Source organism: Annulohypoxylon truncatum (genome assembly GCF_022578515.1).
Source record: "Annulohypoxylon truncatum strain CBS 140777 unplaced genomic scaffold F4807scaffold_6, whole genome shotgun sequence".
Taxonomy (NCBI): Eukaryota; Fungi; Ascomycota; class Sordariomycetes; order Xylariales; family Hypoxylaceae; genus Annulohypoxylon; species Annulohypoxylon truncatum.
The window spans coordinates 592,564-606,239 of NW_025953792.1; the positions used below are offsets into that span (position 1 = coordinate 592,564).

Consider the following 13,676-nt stretch of genomic DNA (forward strand, 5'->3'; position numbering starts at 1 on the left):
GCATCTTAACGGCTGATCCGAGTCGACAGAGATGACTAATTCGAAACAAGCACGTACATTAGGGCGTTTTCGACCTCTCCATTATCACACACACTTTTCGTGTCGCAATGCCAATCATTTCTCGAGGATGGGTATGGTGAGGGTTAGGGACCGGAAAGTGGCTCAAACCGGATAGACTAGATTCTTGCGGGAAAAACAAACATATCGTCCCAGAAAAACCAAACAACACGCGCGTACCTATACAACGGCGTACTATACTAGATAGGAAGGATCGTCCTATCCCCTGAGGAGTGCTTGGAGATGTGATTTCGTTTTGTATGAATTCGTCCAGATCTTCTTCATCATAGTATTACGAAATGCGCAGAAAGAGGACTTAGTGTTGTGAGCATGGACAATGAGACCGCACAGCGTCGCCTCACTCGAGGATATCTCCGTCGTTCGGTTGGGAGCTTTGGTAACGCGTCGCGGCACAACGAAGATGGTCGTCGAAGAAACTCGGCATAATTTTACCTTGGTGCGGGTATAGACACGCTCGAGTTGCTACCTCTTTCCTCCTTCGGATTCTAGGATTTTTGGCGAGAAACAGAAGACGTGGTCTTCTTTGGTAATCTTTCGTCTTAGCCGGGGCCGGGTAATGCGGCCGTCCTCCTTCTAGATGGTGTGTTGTCGCGATTGACTCATTCGTACATGATCAAGAAGCGGTGAACTCGTCATCAGTCTCCTTCATAACGCAGACTTCAAGGATACCATTCCCACTCTACAAGCGAACAATTCCATAGGGATTTTTGTTTAGGCGTAATGAGTTCAACAAAATACGCGTTCAACAAGTTACCTACGCTTCAATAACCTAAAGAGGATCTAGAAACGCTGTGCCGTACCACTCATTATCAAATCAGTTGAAGTGTATACCCTTTCAATACTCATGGATGCTGGGCGATATAATAACTTGAACAACTATCCTAGTTATGTGTATACTGTGCCTGAGGAGAGTTGGTCGTTCAACATCATGGTGCCATATATGGAACCTATACATTCCAGTTAAAGTTTCCTTATTAATTCTGTGTGGATGTACACAAATATGCCCATATAATATCATCATCCCTTAGTTAGCATATTTTGGCTGTCCAAATTAATAACAGCTCTAGAGGAAATAAATATGATCATAGATCAGAAGTTAATATTTGAGTAATTCTCCCTTGTTAGGCTCTCTTCTGAGGTTAGCCAGTTAATGCTTTCTTTTATCCCTTCCTTGGACATCTTGGCTCTTGCCCGTCTAAGTCTGACATGCAGTAATTCCTAAGCTGGCTCTCTTGGGTTCCGAATAAGTTTGATAACGAACATTTGTTTCTTAGACTCAGGACGTCCTGCCCGAGTAGGTTTTTGGCGTAATATTACTCGAGAAATCCCTGGTACGTTACAAATTCTTGATTGAGGATGAACAGTTCATTGATCGTTGTATTGGGTTTATCATCGTATAGCTTAGATAACTTTTGGTAGCTTCATAGCATAAACGTGAAGTCTTTCATATTTGATTTTTTACGGATTCGCAAGTCCTCTCATGAAGGGATCAGCATCACAAAGCCATTTGCAACCAGCTGGCTATTCACATACGAGCAACTCGGTTAAAATCAATTAGTAGTTGATTGTCAGTTTGGCCTTCATGTAAAATTACGTCGAATGGTCAATCTAACGCGAAAATATACACAGGGACGAGTCGTGATATTGATTATTTCCTGCGAGCTGTGATCCGATCGTCAGCTTATGGCCCCCCTTTTGTTTTTCTTCTCCTAAATTGGTGCCTCCCTCCGTACAATACCGTACGAAATAGCTCCAGGTTGGACACCTTGGGGCTTCCTATTGGCTTTGATAACTTCAATATGGGATTTGCTGACCCCAACAGTCTTGGGATTGTGCGCCACCTGACAATGATTGAAGGTTTTGTCATCCCTAACTTCCTGATAAGGCGACAAGTATTTTTTTAGGTCTTACACGAGAACCTGTAAGGCCTCTTGGGAAGCAACTGAGATAACCTTGGAACTCTGGAGCCCCATAGATGCGCTAACTTGCCTAGGTAAACATCTAGACACGTTTAGTGAACTTGACCGGACAACAGATGGAGAACAGATGCTAGAACAATCGGCTACGTGTAACCAGGTACAACTCGTCGTTCTGCAGAGAATGAAGGGTACCATTGATACTCAGCTCTAGAGACATGTTTTGTTGTGAGAATCGTACTCTTATTCTCCTTATATCTATGGGCGACGCCGTAATTCACGAGGACTTGCCTCTTTGAGCACCTCGATGACGGCGCGATCGCAACACTGCGGCAACACTTGGCTCTGTCGTGCAACTTGGATTGCTAGACGAAGCTAGCTGGCGGGTGATTTCGGAAGTGTGAGACAACGCGTATAGTTCCTAGATGGAATTTAAGGGCCAACTATTGCAAAGAAGTATGAAAAGCAGTCATGATGAGGTCTGGTTAGGCTCTGCCAGGATGTCCTTGCGACTCTAGCTCCACCCGCATGTTAGATAGTTTGTTTGCTGTGCCTTGCATGGAGCTCGGAATACATGATATAATTCATATGTGCGAACCCCTTTCTTGTATCACCATGACGAAATTACCAAGTAGTTAGTAGGGCGTCCGTGGTGGAAATACATAGGAGAGATACGTGCAGAGGGTGGAGAATCCTGCTTTGTCATCTGATGCCTAGCAACGGTGATACAGATAATATATAGGGGGAATAGGGGTTCTTTTGAGTGGCGAAGGTTAACGTTACCTCTGGTATATAGATTAACGCCAAGCTAGTAACCTAGTTTTACTATGAACACGCAAACCGTATCAATGATAGTTGCCTAGGAAGTTCAAGGACTATCATTACTATACAGTGTATTCATGGTAATAGGGGCTTTGAGGACGAACAACTACTGGAAACTCACTTCTGTGTTTGATATCTCACTTGTGAATGGTTTCTAATAGGGTCTCCGAGGATGAATTTAACGAACTCCCAGTAACAAGGTTTCGTAACCTAATAACAGTGAGTTGAATTATGTATAACCGTAGATATTAATATAATCCATTCCTAATATGCGCATCTCGATATATCCAGTTTGTCTAACAGCCGACTGCTCTAATGATGCCCCTGGATAAACCATACCGCAGAGATAATGTTGCAATGAGGGGAAGTTTACTTTGGTCCGGCTGGAAATATCGTTGCTTTCGAAGCTAAACTAATTATTCTCACTTAACATCTTTTGGAGAATCCTTTTGACTTAATGATAGGGACGACTAGTGTTGAGAGCGAACTACTAATCTAAGTGGTAGAGATCAATTGTGTGCTGAGAGAAAGGGGCTAAGAGCCTCAAGTTCAAAGAAAGGAATATATATATCGATGTTCTTCTATTTCTAAAAAGTCTGACGTCTATCTTTTTGCATTTTTTCACGGGGAACGACTTGGGCCACAGGCATCCAGTATATTGAACATCCTCCTAGCATAACTATTTCAGGCCTGTAACCTTGAATTTGTTTCATCAAGTTTGAATGATATTCCTTGTTTCCTGAAAGGAACACATCAGTAAACCAGATGACGATAAGGCAGCATATGTCTAAGAGTCGTCGCTAAAGGAGCCATAGCTTCCGGCCATGGCTACTTTTGCGTAGCAACAGAGGGTACCGTAGAAGTCATACTAAGTGACCACTACTTGTTATGATTGTCTCATCTTACTTGGAGCAATATCAGCGCGTATCAACAGAGCAGGCATTATCTAGTAGAATGGGCTTTCAACTTGATATTGGTATCTTACTATCAGCGATTAGACATAGATGTTGGCGCTGAATACTATGCTGCTGAGAATTCTGTCACGTGTAGTCCGGCCATTAGAAATAGCTATTGTAATAGCTAATGTAATTACTTATACCTAGATAGGGCTTTGTTAAGATACTCGAGTGTAGTGGCGTTGAATGTCGAGGATGGAGCTACTTCCGTAAAAGAAGCATATGCTAAAGAAGAGGTAAACAACTTCACCCTCCTGATAAGAATCAGCGTACATCTAAACGCCCTTGACTCGTGCTCTCGTTGAATCATTCACAAGCGTAGTAGCGCAACGTTGGATGTACTTCGCATGTATAATCCTCGGCGTGTCGTTACCTATCGATGCCCTAAATATGATTACTACCTCTATCTGCTTTATATGGCCAAACTACAAGGTAGGTACCTAGATAGGTGGCATATGTTCGATATAGAAATTGTAAGAATCGTATATTGAATAGGTATTGGTTATGCCGATAGTATAGGATACAGACGGCAAGCTCAACTTCTGCGTCAGGACAGTAGAGAAAAATATATTGCAGTCGATAACCTCGAATCGCATCGTAGGTATCTTTGCGGCAGGCAGGTAGGTAGGTAGGTGTCACACGTTGCAGCTATATTTCCGGAAGCATATCGTAACGTCTATGACTCGAACATCGCTATCGTGGAGTTTTCTAGTGAAGAGACTGCGACTTGATGCTTAATAGCCCAAGTTGCCATATTTTGCACGCTTTGCTTCCTGTATACTTCCTGTCTATCTAGATCGTTTATTTAGCATTTAACCGCATAAAGTAATTATGGTTGAGGATATTCGTACAACGTGGCGTAAAGGATTCGTAGGCCGAGTTGGCTAGGTAGGTGGGAGTACTCGAACGATAGGCTGACACCGAGATAAACATAGGCATTCGATAAAAGAGGTTGATTGCAGATATGAGGATGGTGGGTGTCACGGCCATTACCACAACGTCTCATTCGGGAGATAGGTATATTTTACTCGAAATTCGTCCATGTCGACGCAGTCGAGTGAAAAGCGTGGGAGTCAGGAGGGCATAACTTCGACTTGGTGGAGGCTTCTATATCCCATAACGTTCTGATCAAACAATATTGATATGCGGCTTAGGTATTGTATGTTATGAGAACAAGAGCTAGGCTCACGACGTCAAGATTGTAGTGAAGTCAGATAGTGACGAAGACTGAAAAATACGTCGTGTCACCATACAGGAACAGCATAAGCCGCGTCGCGATCACCTAGATCGCCAAGTTGCCAAGTTCTCGGACACCAATGCACGTGCTAGATCCAGATCGACAAGGTTGTTGAGCCGCTGAGACGTCCTTTCTAAAGCATCTGAACTTTTCGACAATACATAAGATGATTATCCTGGTAACACCGATCATTAGAGATAAAGCTCATGATGGCTTAATAATTCTCGACGGACTTTTACTCGCCTACACGGTAGCCTAGGTACCTACATAACCTGGAAGTTGAAGTGACGAAATAGAGAAGTCCTAGATACTCGCACTCGCTTTCGCATCTTCTCATTGCCTTTATTGCGATGTTCGGATCTTCCTCTGCAAGTTACTGCCGCTTGATACATGGTAAGTATTCGGTTCGCAGAAATGCTTCTGCAGGAGTTCAATCCATCGCTAAAAGACTACCTATAGGCAGCACGATATTGGGCGTGGAAATCGTACGAGTAACATCAACGTTCTACGTAGGATTTATCCTGTTACGAGCGTGGTTGTTCCGTACAAAAATCCCTGCTGTTTCTGACGGCGTTCGGAAGCGAGTAGCAATCATTCCATGTAACGAGCCTTCGATTTCGCAGTATCTATGCACGCTTCGTAACGCCATCCTACCAAATTCCAGGCGCGTCGAATTGTGTCCGGGATTCGATGTGCGTACCGCTTCCGGGATCCCGGAAATTATGTGGGAGAGGCCAAATGTGATCTGTGTTGGGTGAAGATCGGCAATGCTACACCAATCATGGTCTAGTTTCATCTAAATCCTCGAAGAAATTACCGGGTGGGATGCGTGAGGCGGCGTCTATTGCAAGGCTGATGCGGCGAAGCTACATACTAACCGATGTCACTCGCGAGAGAGAATTGAGAGAAAGAGAGAGAGAGAGATAGATACGCTGTCGAAAGTGGCCCGCATGGTCAGTCTCAAGCAGCTTGGTTGCATTGTTTTCTAGATCCCGCATAGAAGAAAAGCTATGCCCTATGGGCTACTGGCTAACATATTGTGCCTGGCTAGGGTAGTATTGGAACCGACGATGACTCGAATAGGTGGCCGTCCCGTCCCAGGCGGATTTCATCCCGCGCAGATGATATGATTATTAAGGCGCGCGTCGAAACTCGAATCATCCTTCGACTCTCCAAAAAAGCAAAGAGCACCGGCGTTTAGATCCCAATAGTCCAAAAGTTCTCGCTACCGACTGCAAGGGGGTTCGAACTTGCGAGTGGCTGCCTTCTACTACCACTTGAGTCAGAAGCGTGTCACCATACTGGGAATGCCTCACTAATTATCTGACTGGCGTTAATGCGTAGCCCCTATATGTCCAACGTCACAGAAATCACGGTGGCTCGAACCGATCACAACGGCGTTAGGCCGGCAATCGAAGGTATTGATTGAGGTAGTCCCATAAATCCGTAGGTACCTATTCGGAAGTACGACGTTTTCCTTTCCCTTATTCCATGCTCACATCAGCATGCATCCACCGACCGAACACAGCTCGTAGTCCCACGACGATGCGCGGCACAGAAAAAATCGCGATCTTCGCACAGAAATCGCGACAAGGCAGTAGCATACTTAATCCTTTGAATCCTTTTTCATGAGGTCGATTATAATTCTTCCGACCTCGAACTTGATTGGTCTTTATCCCTTCCTCGACGTTCCTGTTAAGGATTGCTTATTTCCGTCATTATGATAGGACTTCGGCCGGCAGACTGCAATATGATGCGGTGTAACACGGTAATCATGGAGTTGTAGCCCCGTCATGTCCGAGACGTATTTGGTAATCCGGCGAGATTCTTCTCCTAGTGGATAACAAGGCTGAAATGGGTCGGACCAAATGTTCCTTACCAACCCCTATGGTTCCTCAGTAATACGGGAGAAATATACTGAACTTCACCGTGTCTTTATTCTTCTAGAAAGTTGAGAACTCCTATGGCTATGTCGATATTGCCTTTCCAATGTAAGGTCCATCTGTAATCGGCTATTCACATACCATATTCGGCTCCGCAGGAGTTGTCAGCATCGAAAAAAGCTTCATCGAAACAAGCTTCTCTGTGTAACCACCCTATTGTCAGATGAGAGAGATCTCTCCGGCACTCGGCGAGCCTCCTCCAATGGTGGCTTACATACTGGCTCGGCTCCATGTAGGCGGTGATGGAATGCTGCAGGATCATCGAATCGTTTGTTCTCGTATAGGCAGTTAACGCGGGATGGCTGGCCTCCACCCAGGCATATAAACCATGATTCAAATATTCGGACCAGTAGGTATGACCGAGCCGAGTGACATTCTCACTCATTTCGATAAACTCTAGTCCGATGGAAGCCTCGCCTGAGGTTTAGTGTCTCGATGAGGAGTTTCTCAGCTGAAGTTAACGTCGATGACATGATGTTAGCAGAATTATATAAGGCTGCCACCACAATGGCTTACTACCATTGTAGCTCAACAGACGGCACGAACGATCCGTCATCGAAACTAATATTCGATATATTATAACTTGAAAACTGTACTCACGCCATTACCCTTTAAGGAGATAAATATGGCAAAAGGAGCTTCCCCCCGCATTCTGATTGTAGGCGCTGGCCTAGGTGGCTTGTTGCTCGGCCAGACACTACGCAAGAACAACATCCCCTTTGAAATCTTCGAGCGAGACCCAAGCGACAACGTTCGAGTCCAAGGCTGGGCAATCGGTCTCCACACGTGAGTGGCACATAGCGGAAAGAGACCATGGCGAAACTAAGTACTAACTGGTATATGAAGCATTCTCGACGAACTCGATGCCTCGGTCCCAGATGACTTGGGCTCGCGCGACTTCATCAACCACTTGCTCCCCCTGAAGCACAACTACGAGTTCGCCTGGTACAGACACGACCGCACCACAAAACTCGGCGTGCGCGATGACGGAAGTGGAAAGTTCATCCGCGCGAACCGAGGCCGCCTTCGGAATTGGCTGGCGAGGAACATGCCGATCCAATACGGCAAGCGTGCCCTTCGAATCGAAGAGAGCAACGACACCGTGACGGTACACTTCGAAGACGGAACCTCGGCTACCGGTGATATCCTTGTTGGCGCCGAGGGACCTTACAGCCCAAGTCAGTATCTTGATTCATTCGGTGGACTGGTAGACTAGTGTACTGACGTGCCATTCATAGCTCGGAAATACCTGTTAGGAGGCAAAGACGTGATCAGGAAGCCACGCCAAGGAACAATCAGCGGCGAGGCCATCCTCAGCGGTCGTCAGATGCAAGAGCAACTGGCACTAGGACACTCTTGCTACCTAATTGACATGAGCCCGAACGACGACAACCCGGCGTTCCTCTTCTGCGGCTTGAGCGAGGCCTTCGAGGACGGGAAGTCTGGAAGGTACTACTACAACATGTTCTGGCGTGACGAGGGAGCGACGAGCAAGGACTTCTGGCCCTACTCGGCTAGTAAGGAGAAGCTGTACGAGTATGCGTTGGAGAAGACGGCACACCTGCCGGACAAGCTACGGTCCATTGTAAAGGCGACTGGGCCTGAAGGGATGAAGCAGCCGCCTATCCACTTCTGGACTCTGACCATGACCCCTGACCAGCTGCCCCACGGGAGGGTCACGTTGATGGGTGATTCTGCACATGCCATGCCTTCCTGTAAGCAATTCCATCGAATGCTCCTCAAAGAAAGGATGTAATTAACTAATGACAATGTATAGTCCGAGGCGAAGGAGGTTTCCACGCTCTTCTTGATGCGCTTAACCTCGGAAAGGCCCTAGCGAAGATAAAGACGAACGACACCGCCGTGATCAAGAAGGTACTTGGAGAGTACCAGGACGAGATGATCGAGAGAGGAGCGAAGGCGTCGGCCTGGTCGAGCATCGCGTTTGACCAGGCATGGAGCAGCGAGAATGCCCAGCCCAAGATCGTCTGGGGTCTGCCCGTGGTGCCTCTTCCCGAGGAGAAGATAACTGAATGATTGTATGATGCTTATTTCTGGGCCAGATGATATTGTAAATGATAGATTGTGCAGTGGGACATAGGATAGCCTCTACTTTATATATAGATATGAATACCCATTGGAGAAGTCCAGCGCCGAGCTCAACCTCGGGACTTTCATCGGAATGGACTTGGGAAGCTGTGTACTACGAGCGGATTTAGGATGACCAAGAAGCGGTGCAACCTCGTTTGCTCTTGTATATTTATGGGATATAGATGTGGTGTTACTGAAATATAGATTTCTTGAAAGGATTCTTCGGAACACACATCAATGATATATGCGACTGTAGTACACAAGATCCAATCAACCTAACACCATCTTATGAATCTCACTCGCGGGTTACAGGAAGTCAGCATGTCCCTTCACAGGCCACAATTGTAGGCTGAACCAATACTGGAACACTATCGCTCTTCAAACTCCACGAACACTAAGGAGGGCACTAGAATTAGTGGTTGCATGGAAAGGAAAATAAAAAGGGGGAGAAAAAGAGATATACACACCACACCACTCCCGCCACATGTCCCTTCCATATTTTCCCCGAGCTGAAAATGCTGCGTTCCGACCAAGACCTTGTAATAATCATCTCCGTCGACCGTCAAGTTGACCGTGAGCATAAACTTGACATCCATGTTCGTGGTGGCCGACGGCGAAGTACTATTCGCCTCTAGAACCTCGATTTCCCACTTCGAGACGGAGGATGAGGATGATGACTGAGCGTCCTCTGTGTCACACTCAAATACACGACCGTACGGGTTTTCGCCTCCGTAAGTCCAGTCCACCGTGCAGTTCGCGCTGCTGGCGTCGAAGGTGGTCCCAGGCCCGGCGGGAACGGAGTTAGGGTTCGTGATATTGGCCCATAGGTGGGCGAGTGTGTCGCTACCTGGGCGCCCTGAGGGAGAGAATGTGTTTAATCTTGTTACCTGCCATGGCTCTAGAGGCTCTAGGTCACCATGGGACCGTCGGTATTCTATCGACGAGACGGAGATAGTGAAGAGGCTCGTAAGAGCAAGGATAAACTCGTGATGTCTCATCTTGCCCTCTCAGTAGTGTTGACACCTTGTGCTTTGCGGATTTAACTGGGGCTTTTGAGACCACTGTAAGTACATTGTTATATACCTATGTGATGTTGTCACTCGTAGTAGGGCTCGCCATCGTCAGTGATATGAGGCGAAAGTAAGCTGAGGAAATTATCTTAACATTGCATAACGTCCGTTCACGAGGTAGCATTGATCGATCTAGACTAGACTATTTACAAAGTTTACATAGAGTGATCCGACCTTTGGAGGCTACTGTAAGTCATCCAATAGGCTAAATCATAGCCAGCCAGTCATTCCACATTATGTCTCGATAGGGACTTGCACATGGAATACGAGGTCTGATGCTAGAAACCTATTTTTAAACGTAATATATAGGTATGTTGTGTAGGGCAGCTCTAATTTGACGTGCTACGTGTAGGGCTGAAGAAACGACCCACGCGATACCGAATTATCTCTGTTTGGTCCAAAGAATGTGGGCTTGTTGAACCAGGATCGAGCGTTTTTGAATAGTATATACACCGATCATTTTGCCAAGTTTTTCGTGTTGTTGATTGGTACTCCGACAGCCACTTACCCTCATCTTGAGGGACCACCGGAAGGCGGCCTCGCGCTGTACTCCTCGGGCCAAGAACGGAAGATATCGCGAATCTTGTCCAGTGGCGCTGTCAGGAGCCCCACCGCTGTCTCGAATGGAGGCTTATTTGGAGCGCCCGGATGACTGCGGGTGGGCGTGAACGCCTTCGTCATCTCGAATTGCTCGGCTAATTTCCTCGATCTTGATGGAACTAGCGCTGCTTCTAACTTGACGAGGTCGTGTTCTTCTTCCTCCTTGATATGCATCTTTAGATCTTTCATGAGTGCCTCTAACGTCGGGATGAAGTGCCTGTCTCCGGGTTCCAGGTTCTGGAACGTGTAAAGCTGCTCTTTGGCCTATGTTGGCAATTCCTTATTAGTCCTTGCACTGCAAATATGTAGTATGTATCGGACGTACCACTTGATGTTCCGCACGATCTTTATCTGCCATTTCTCTGCCATCGTTGAGACCTGTCTCTATCGACGGATACACAACCAATTCCTCGGCTATGGCATGCCTTGCGAGCTCCCACACAAATGCGTTTTGGTACCGACGTTGAACATCATGATCACTCGAGTTGACAATCTTGTCGTAATATTTTTCAATCTGGCGGTGATCCTGGTGGATCACTTCCGAAATACTGCCTGGCTGAATGGCGGTCTTGGCTTCGTCGGAGTACGGACGCCATAACTTTGCACAAGCTATCGGTGCAGGTACTGACCGGGCCGTCAATACTCTGAGCCGGGCTGGTCGTAGCGATTGTCGCAGCATTGGTGATATTCAGACAAACAGAATAATTTCGATTTTACGAGCTTCACTTCCTCGGAGAAACTTACCATGGTGATTAAAACGCCAAGTATCGCGCGCGTCTGGCTGATATTACTTGTATCAATCGATATACCCATCATAGAGTGACATGAATTGCCGTCATCGAAACGTATTCAATGGGTTCCAGTCCAGCCGATCTCAGAGGATGACGAACCAGAAGCCCACCGTTCATTATTTAGAAAATCGCCGACATATTTAGGGGTTCATTCGATGACACTTCCATGATCTCTACCATATTCCGGACCTGGTAAAAAGGGTTTACCTAGGTCGATTAGGTGAATTATGGAATGAATCATGACGCGCGAAAGACCATCGACCAGCATCAGCTTGGTGCATGTAATTTCATATATTCATCAATCCATCATATATGTAATTATGAGATATCCCGAAGTCCTCATATAGGAATATGTACTAAAGAAAGAATCTCCATAAGAAATGTCCAAGACGAAACGAACTATGTAATATCATACACCCCCCCCATCTACCGCCACGTCCCCGCCACATCCAGCGCAGCCAGCTCGCACGAAGCCGGGACGGTGTACGAGCGATTCGGATCGCTCTCCCACGCGACGGCGCCGCCGCTCGCCACCTTCACGAACTTGTACTCGAACGCGGTGCCGGCGGGCAGGCTTAACGTGACGCTCCACAGCGGGTTCGCCGCCGTGTACCGCGCCGCGGACAGCGCGGGTGCGCTGCTCACGTCCCAGCTGCCGAGCGCGGGGATCGATCCCACGATCTTAATCGTCTCGCCGTACGTCGTGGCGACGGCCTGGTTGAAGGTCAGCGCTACTGTGCTAGTACTACTACTGCTGCTGCTGCTGCTTCCGCTACTAGTTGACGCGGCGCATGCGGCGGCGGTGCTGGTGGAGGAGGAGGAGGGCGTACTGGTCTTTGTCGATGACGACGATGGGCTGGGCGAGCTGCTGCCGCCGGAGATGGCGATGTCGGCGCACGACAGGTAGACCTGCGGCGTCTGGTACGAGTTCCACTTGAAGGAGAGGAGCGTGTGCTCGCTCGCGTAGTCCGGGATCTTGATCTTCTTCGTGACGGTGTAGCCGCCGGAGATGGTGGTGTGGCAGGAGTTGAGCGCGGCGTTATCGACGCCCTGGCACTTGGTCCCCGAGTTAAATCCCTCGCACGTGAACCAGTCGTTGCGGTAGCAGGCCTGGTCCGCCGTGCAATCCGCATTATAGCCGCAGTCCTGGCCGTCGACGTCGGTGCAGGGCAGCAGCCCCGCCTCGAAGCAGTCCTCCGCCGCCTGCTTCTCGTCGTCGGTCGGCAGGTAGCTAGGGTCCAGGAACTTGTCGACCAGCGTCTGGTTCTGGCAGATGCGGTACGTGAACATGCCGCCGTGGTCGCCGTTGTGGTCCACGCACCACTGCACCTCGACGATGTCGCCGGGGGCATACGTCGCCACCGTGCTGTTGCCCCACGACGCCCCCGGCTGGTTGTAGTCCACGCTCACGCGCGCGTTGTACCCGCACGGCCCGCTCCGGCCGACCTGCGCCTCGTCCAAGTCAGGCCACGCCGTCACCGGCTCGAGAATGGTGCACTCGGGGCAGGTGTCTGTGCCGGCCTAGATATAGAGGTATGTATTAGCGTCATGTTCGATTCGAAGGACAACTTATCACGGTGGGTCCACGTACCTCGTTCCCGAGGCGGGTGCGGCTGGAAGGGATAGTCATGTATCCGTGGCCTTGCACAAGAGTGAGGAGGCCGGCGCCTGTTAACGCGGAGATTGCCCTCATTTTGTAGTAACGAGCGGATGATAGTGTATAAACGATTGAAGAGTAGTAGGCTGGACTGTGATCGTGAACCTTGGCGATGTGGATCTCGTCGTTGGTCTATAAACCTCATCTCGTCGATTTGTCGCCGGATAGGTTGACCCTATATACTCTTCCCTGAAGCCCCCATCCCGGCTACATTGCGGTGAAAGCATTAGAAGGGCCGAAGTTCACTATAGAGATAATGGAGATTGGTCGAGGAGGGTGTTGTTGATCTTACAACTCCCGCTACTATATTTCATCATATACCGCCGAGCCTGTGAGCGGCTCTACTGCTTTACTACTACGCTGCGCATCACATTCGGAAGAAGAATCGCCATACGTCTAACATGAAGCCGTCGTAGCTCCGGGCGTTCGTCGGCTCCTGGGCACGCGTTGTGGAGGACGACCCCGGATTATAACAGCGATGTCATACATGCCTGTCTAAACTGCATACGGTTCTG

General features: G+C 48.2%; 4 protein-coding genes across 4 annotated transcripts; 1 reads left to right on the forward strand and 3 right to left on the reverse strand.

The window, feature by feature from the left end:
• Positions 1-7,457: 7,457 nt before the first annotated feature.
• Positions 7,458-9,200, forward strand: F4807DRAFT_346049 (putative monooxygenase). Its single transcript, XM_047995412.1, has 4 exons — positions 7,458-7,738; positions 7,799-8,130; positions 8,191-8,667; positions 8,730-9,200. The coding sequence occupies exons 1-4, from the start codon at positions 7,578-7,580 to the stop codon at positions 8,987-8,989; spliced, it is 1,230 nt and encodes a 409-aa protein (XP_047857206.1). The 5' UTR covers positions 7,458-7,577; the 3' UTR covers positions 8,990-9,200.
• Positions 9,034-10,332, reverse strand: F4807DRAFT_346033 (uncharacterized protein). The gene is made up of 2 exons (XM_047995411.1): positions 9,511-10,332; positions 9,034-9,437 (listed from the first exon to the last, which is right to left on the reverse strand). Exons 1-2 carry the CDS (start codon positions 10,039-10,041, stop codon positions 9,360-9,362), a joined length of 609 nt encoding a protein of 202 aa, XP_047857207.1. The 5' UTR covers positions 10,042-10,332; the 3' UTR covers positions 9,034-9,359.
• On the reverse strand, positions 10,333-11,748 carry F4807DRAFT_346019 (uncharacterized protein). The gene is made up of 2 exons (XM_047995410.1): positions 11,039-11,748; positions 10,333-10,977 (listed from the first exon to the last, which is right to left on the reverse strand). Exons 1-2 carry the CDS (start codon positions 11,390-11,392, stop codon positions 10,624-10,626), a joined length of 708 nt encoding a protein of 235 aa, XP_047857208.1. The 5' UTR covers positions 11,393-11,748; the 3' UTR covers positions 10,333-10,623.
• A 1-nt stretch (position 11,749) lies between these two features.
• F4807DRAFT_346018 (carbohydrate-binding module family 20 protein) lies at positions 11,750-13,530 on the reverse strand. Its single transcript, XM_047995409.1, has 2 exons — positions 13,096-13,530; positions 11,750-13,025 (listed from the first exon to the last, which is right to left on the reverse strand). Exons 1-2 carry the CDS (start codon positions 13,195-13,197, stop codon positions 11,931-11,933), a joined length of 1,197 nt encoding a protein of 398 aa, XP_047857209.1. The 5' UTR covers positions 13,198-13,530; the 3' UTR covers positions 11,750-11,930.
• Positions 13,531-13,676: the final 146 nt, after the last annotated feature.

What these genes read in the sequence shown, in the direction of transcription:
- F4807DRAFT_346049 (XM_047995412.1), top strand. Translation starts at nt 7,578, where the DNA reads ATGGCAAAAGGAGCTTCCCCCCGCATTCTGATTGTAGGCGCTGGCCTA. An exon ending in CGAGGGACCTTACAGCCCAA is followed by an intron (nt 8,131 to 8,190) that starts GTCAGTATCTTG and finishes TGCCATTCATAG; the next exon opens with CTCGGAAATACCTGTTAGGA. An exon ending in TGCACATGCCATGCCTTCCT is followed by an intron (nt 8,668 to 8,729) that starts GTAAGCAATTCC and finishes GACAATGTATAG; the next exon opens with TCCGAGGCGAAGGAGGTTTC.
- F4807DRAFT_346033 (XM_047995411.1), bottom strand. Translation starts at nt 10,041, where the DNA reads ATGAGACATCACGAGTTTATCCTTGCTCTTACGAGCCTCTTCACTATC. An exon ending in CATGTGGCGGGAGTGGTGTG is followed by an intron (nt 9,438 to 9,510) that starts GTGTGTATATCT and finishes TGCCCTCCTTAG; the next exon opens with TGTTCGTGGAGTTTGAAGAG.
- F4807DRAFT_346019 (XM_047995410.1), bottom strand. Translation starts at nt 11,392, where the DNA reads ATGCTGCGACAATCGCTACGACCAGCCCGGCTCAGAGTATTGACGGCC. An exon ending in ATCGTGCGGAACATCAAGTG is followed by an intron (nt 10,978 to 11,038) that starts GTACGTCCGATA and finishes TTGCCAACATAG; the next exon opens with GCCAAAGAGCAGCTTTACAC.
- F4807DRAFT_346018 (XM_047995409.1), bottom strand. Translation starts at nt 13,197, where the DNA reads ATGAGGGCAATCTCCGCGTTAACAGGCGCCGGCCTCCTCACTCTTGTG. An exon ending in GCACCCGCCTCGGGAACGAG is followed by an intron (nt 13,026 to 13,095) that starts GTACGTGGACCC and finishes CTCTATATCTAG; the next exon opens with GCCGGCACAGACACCTGCCC.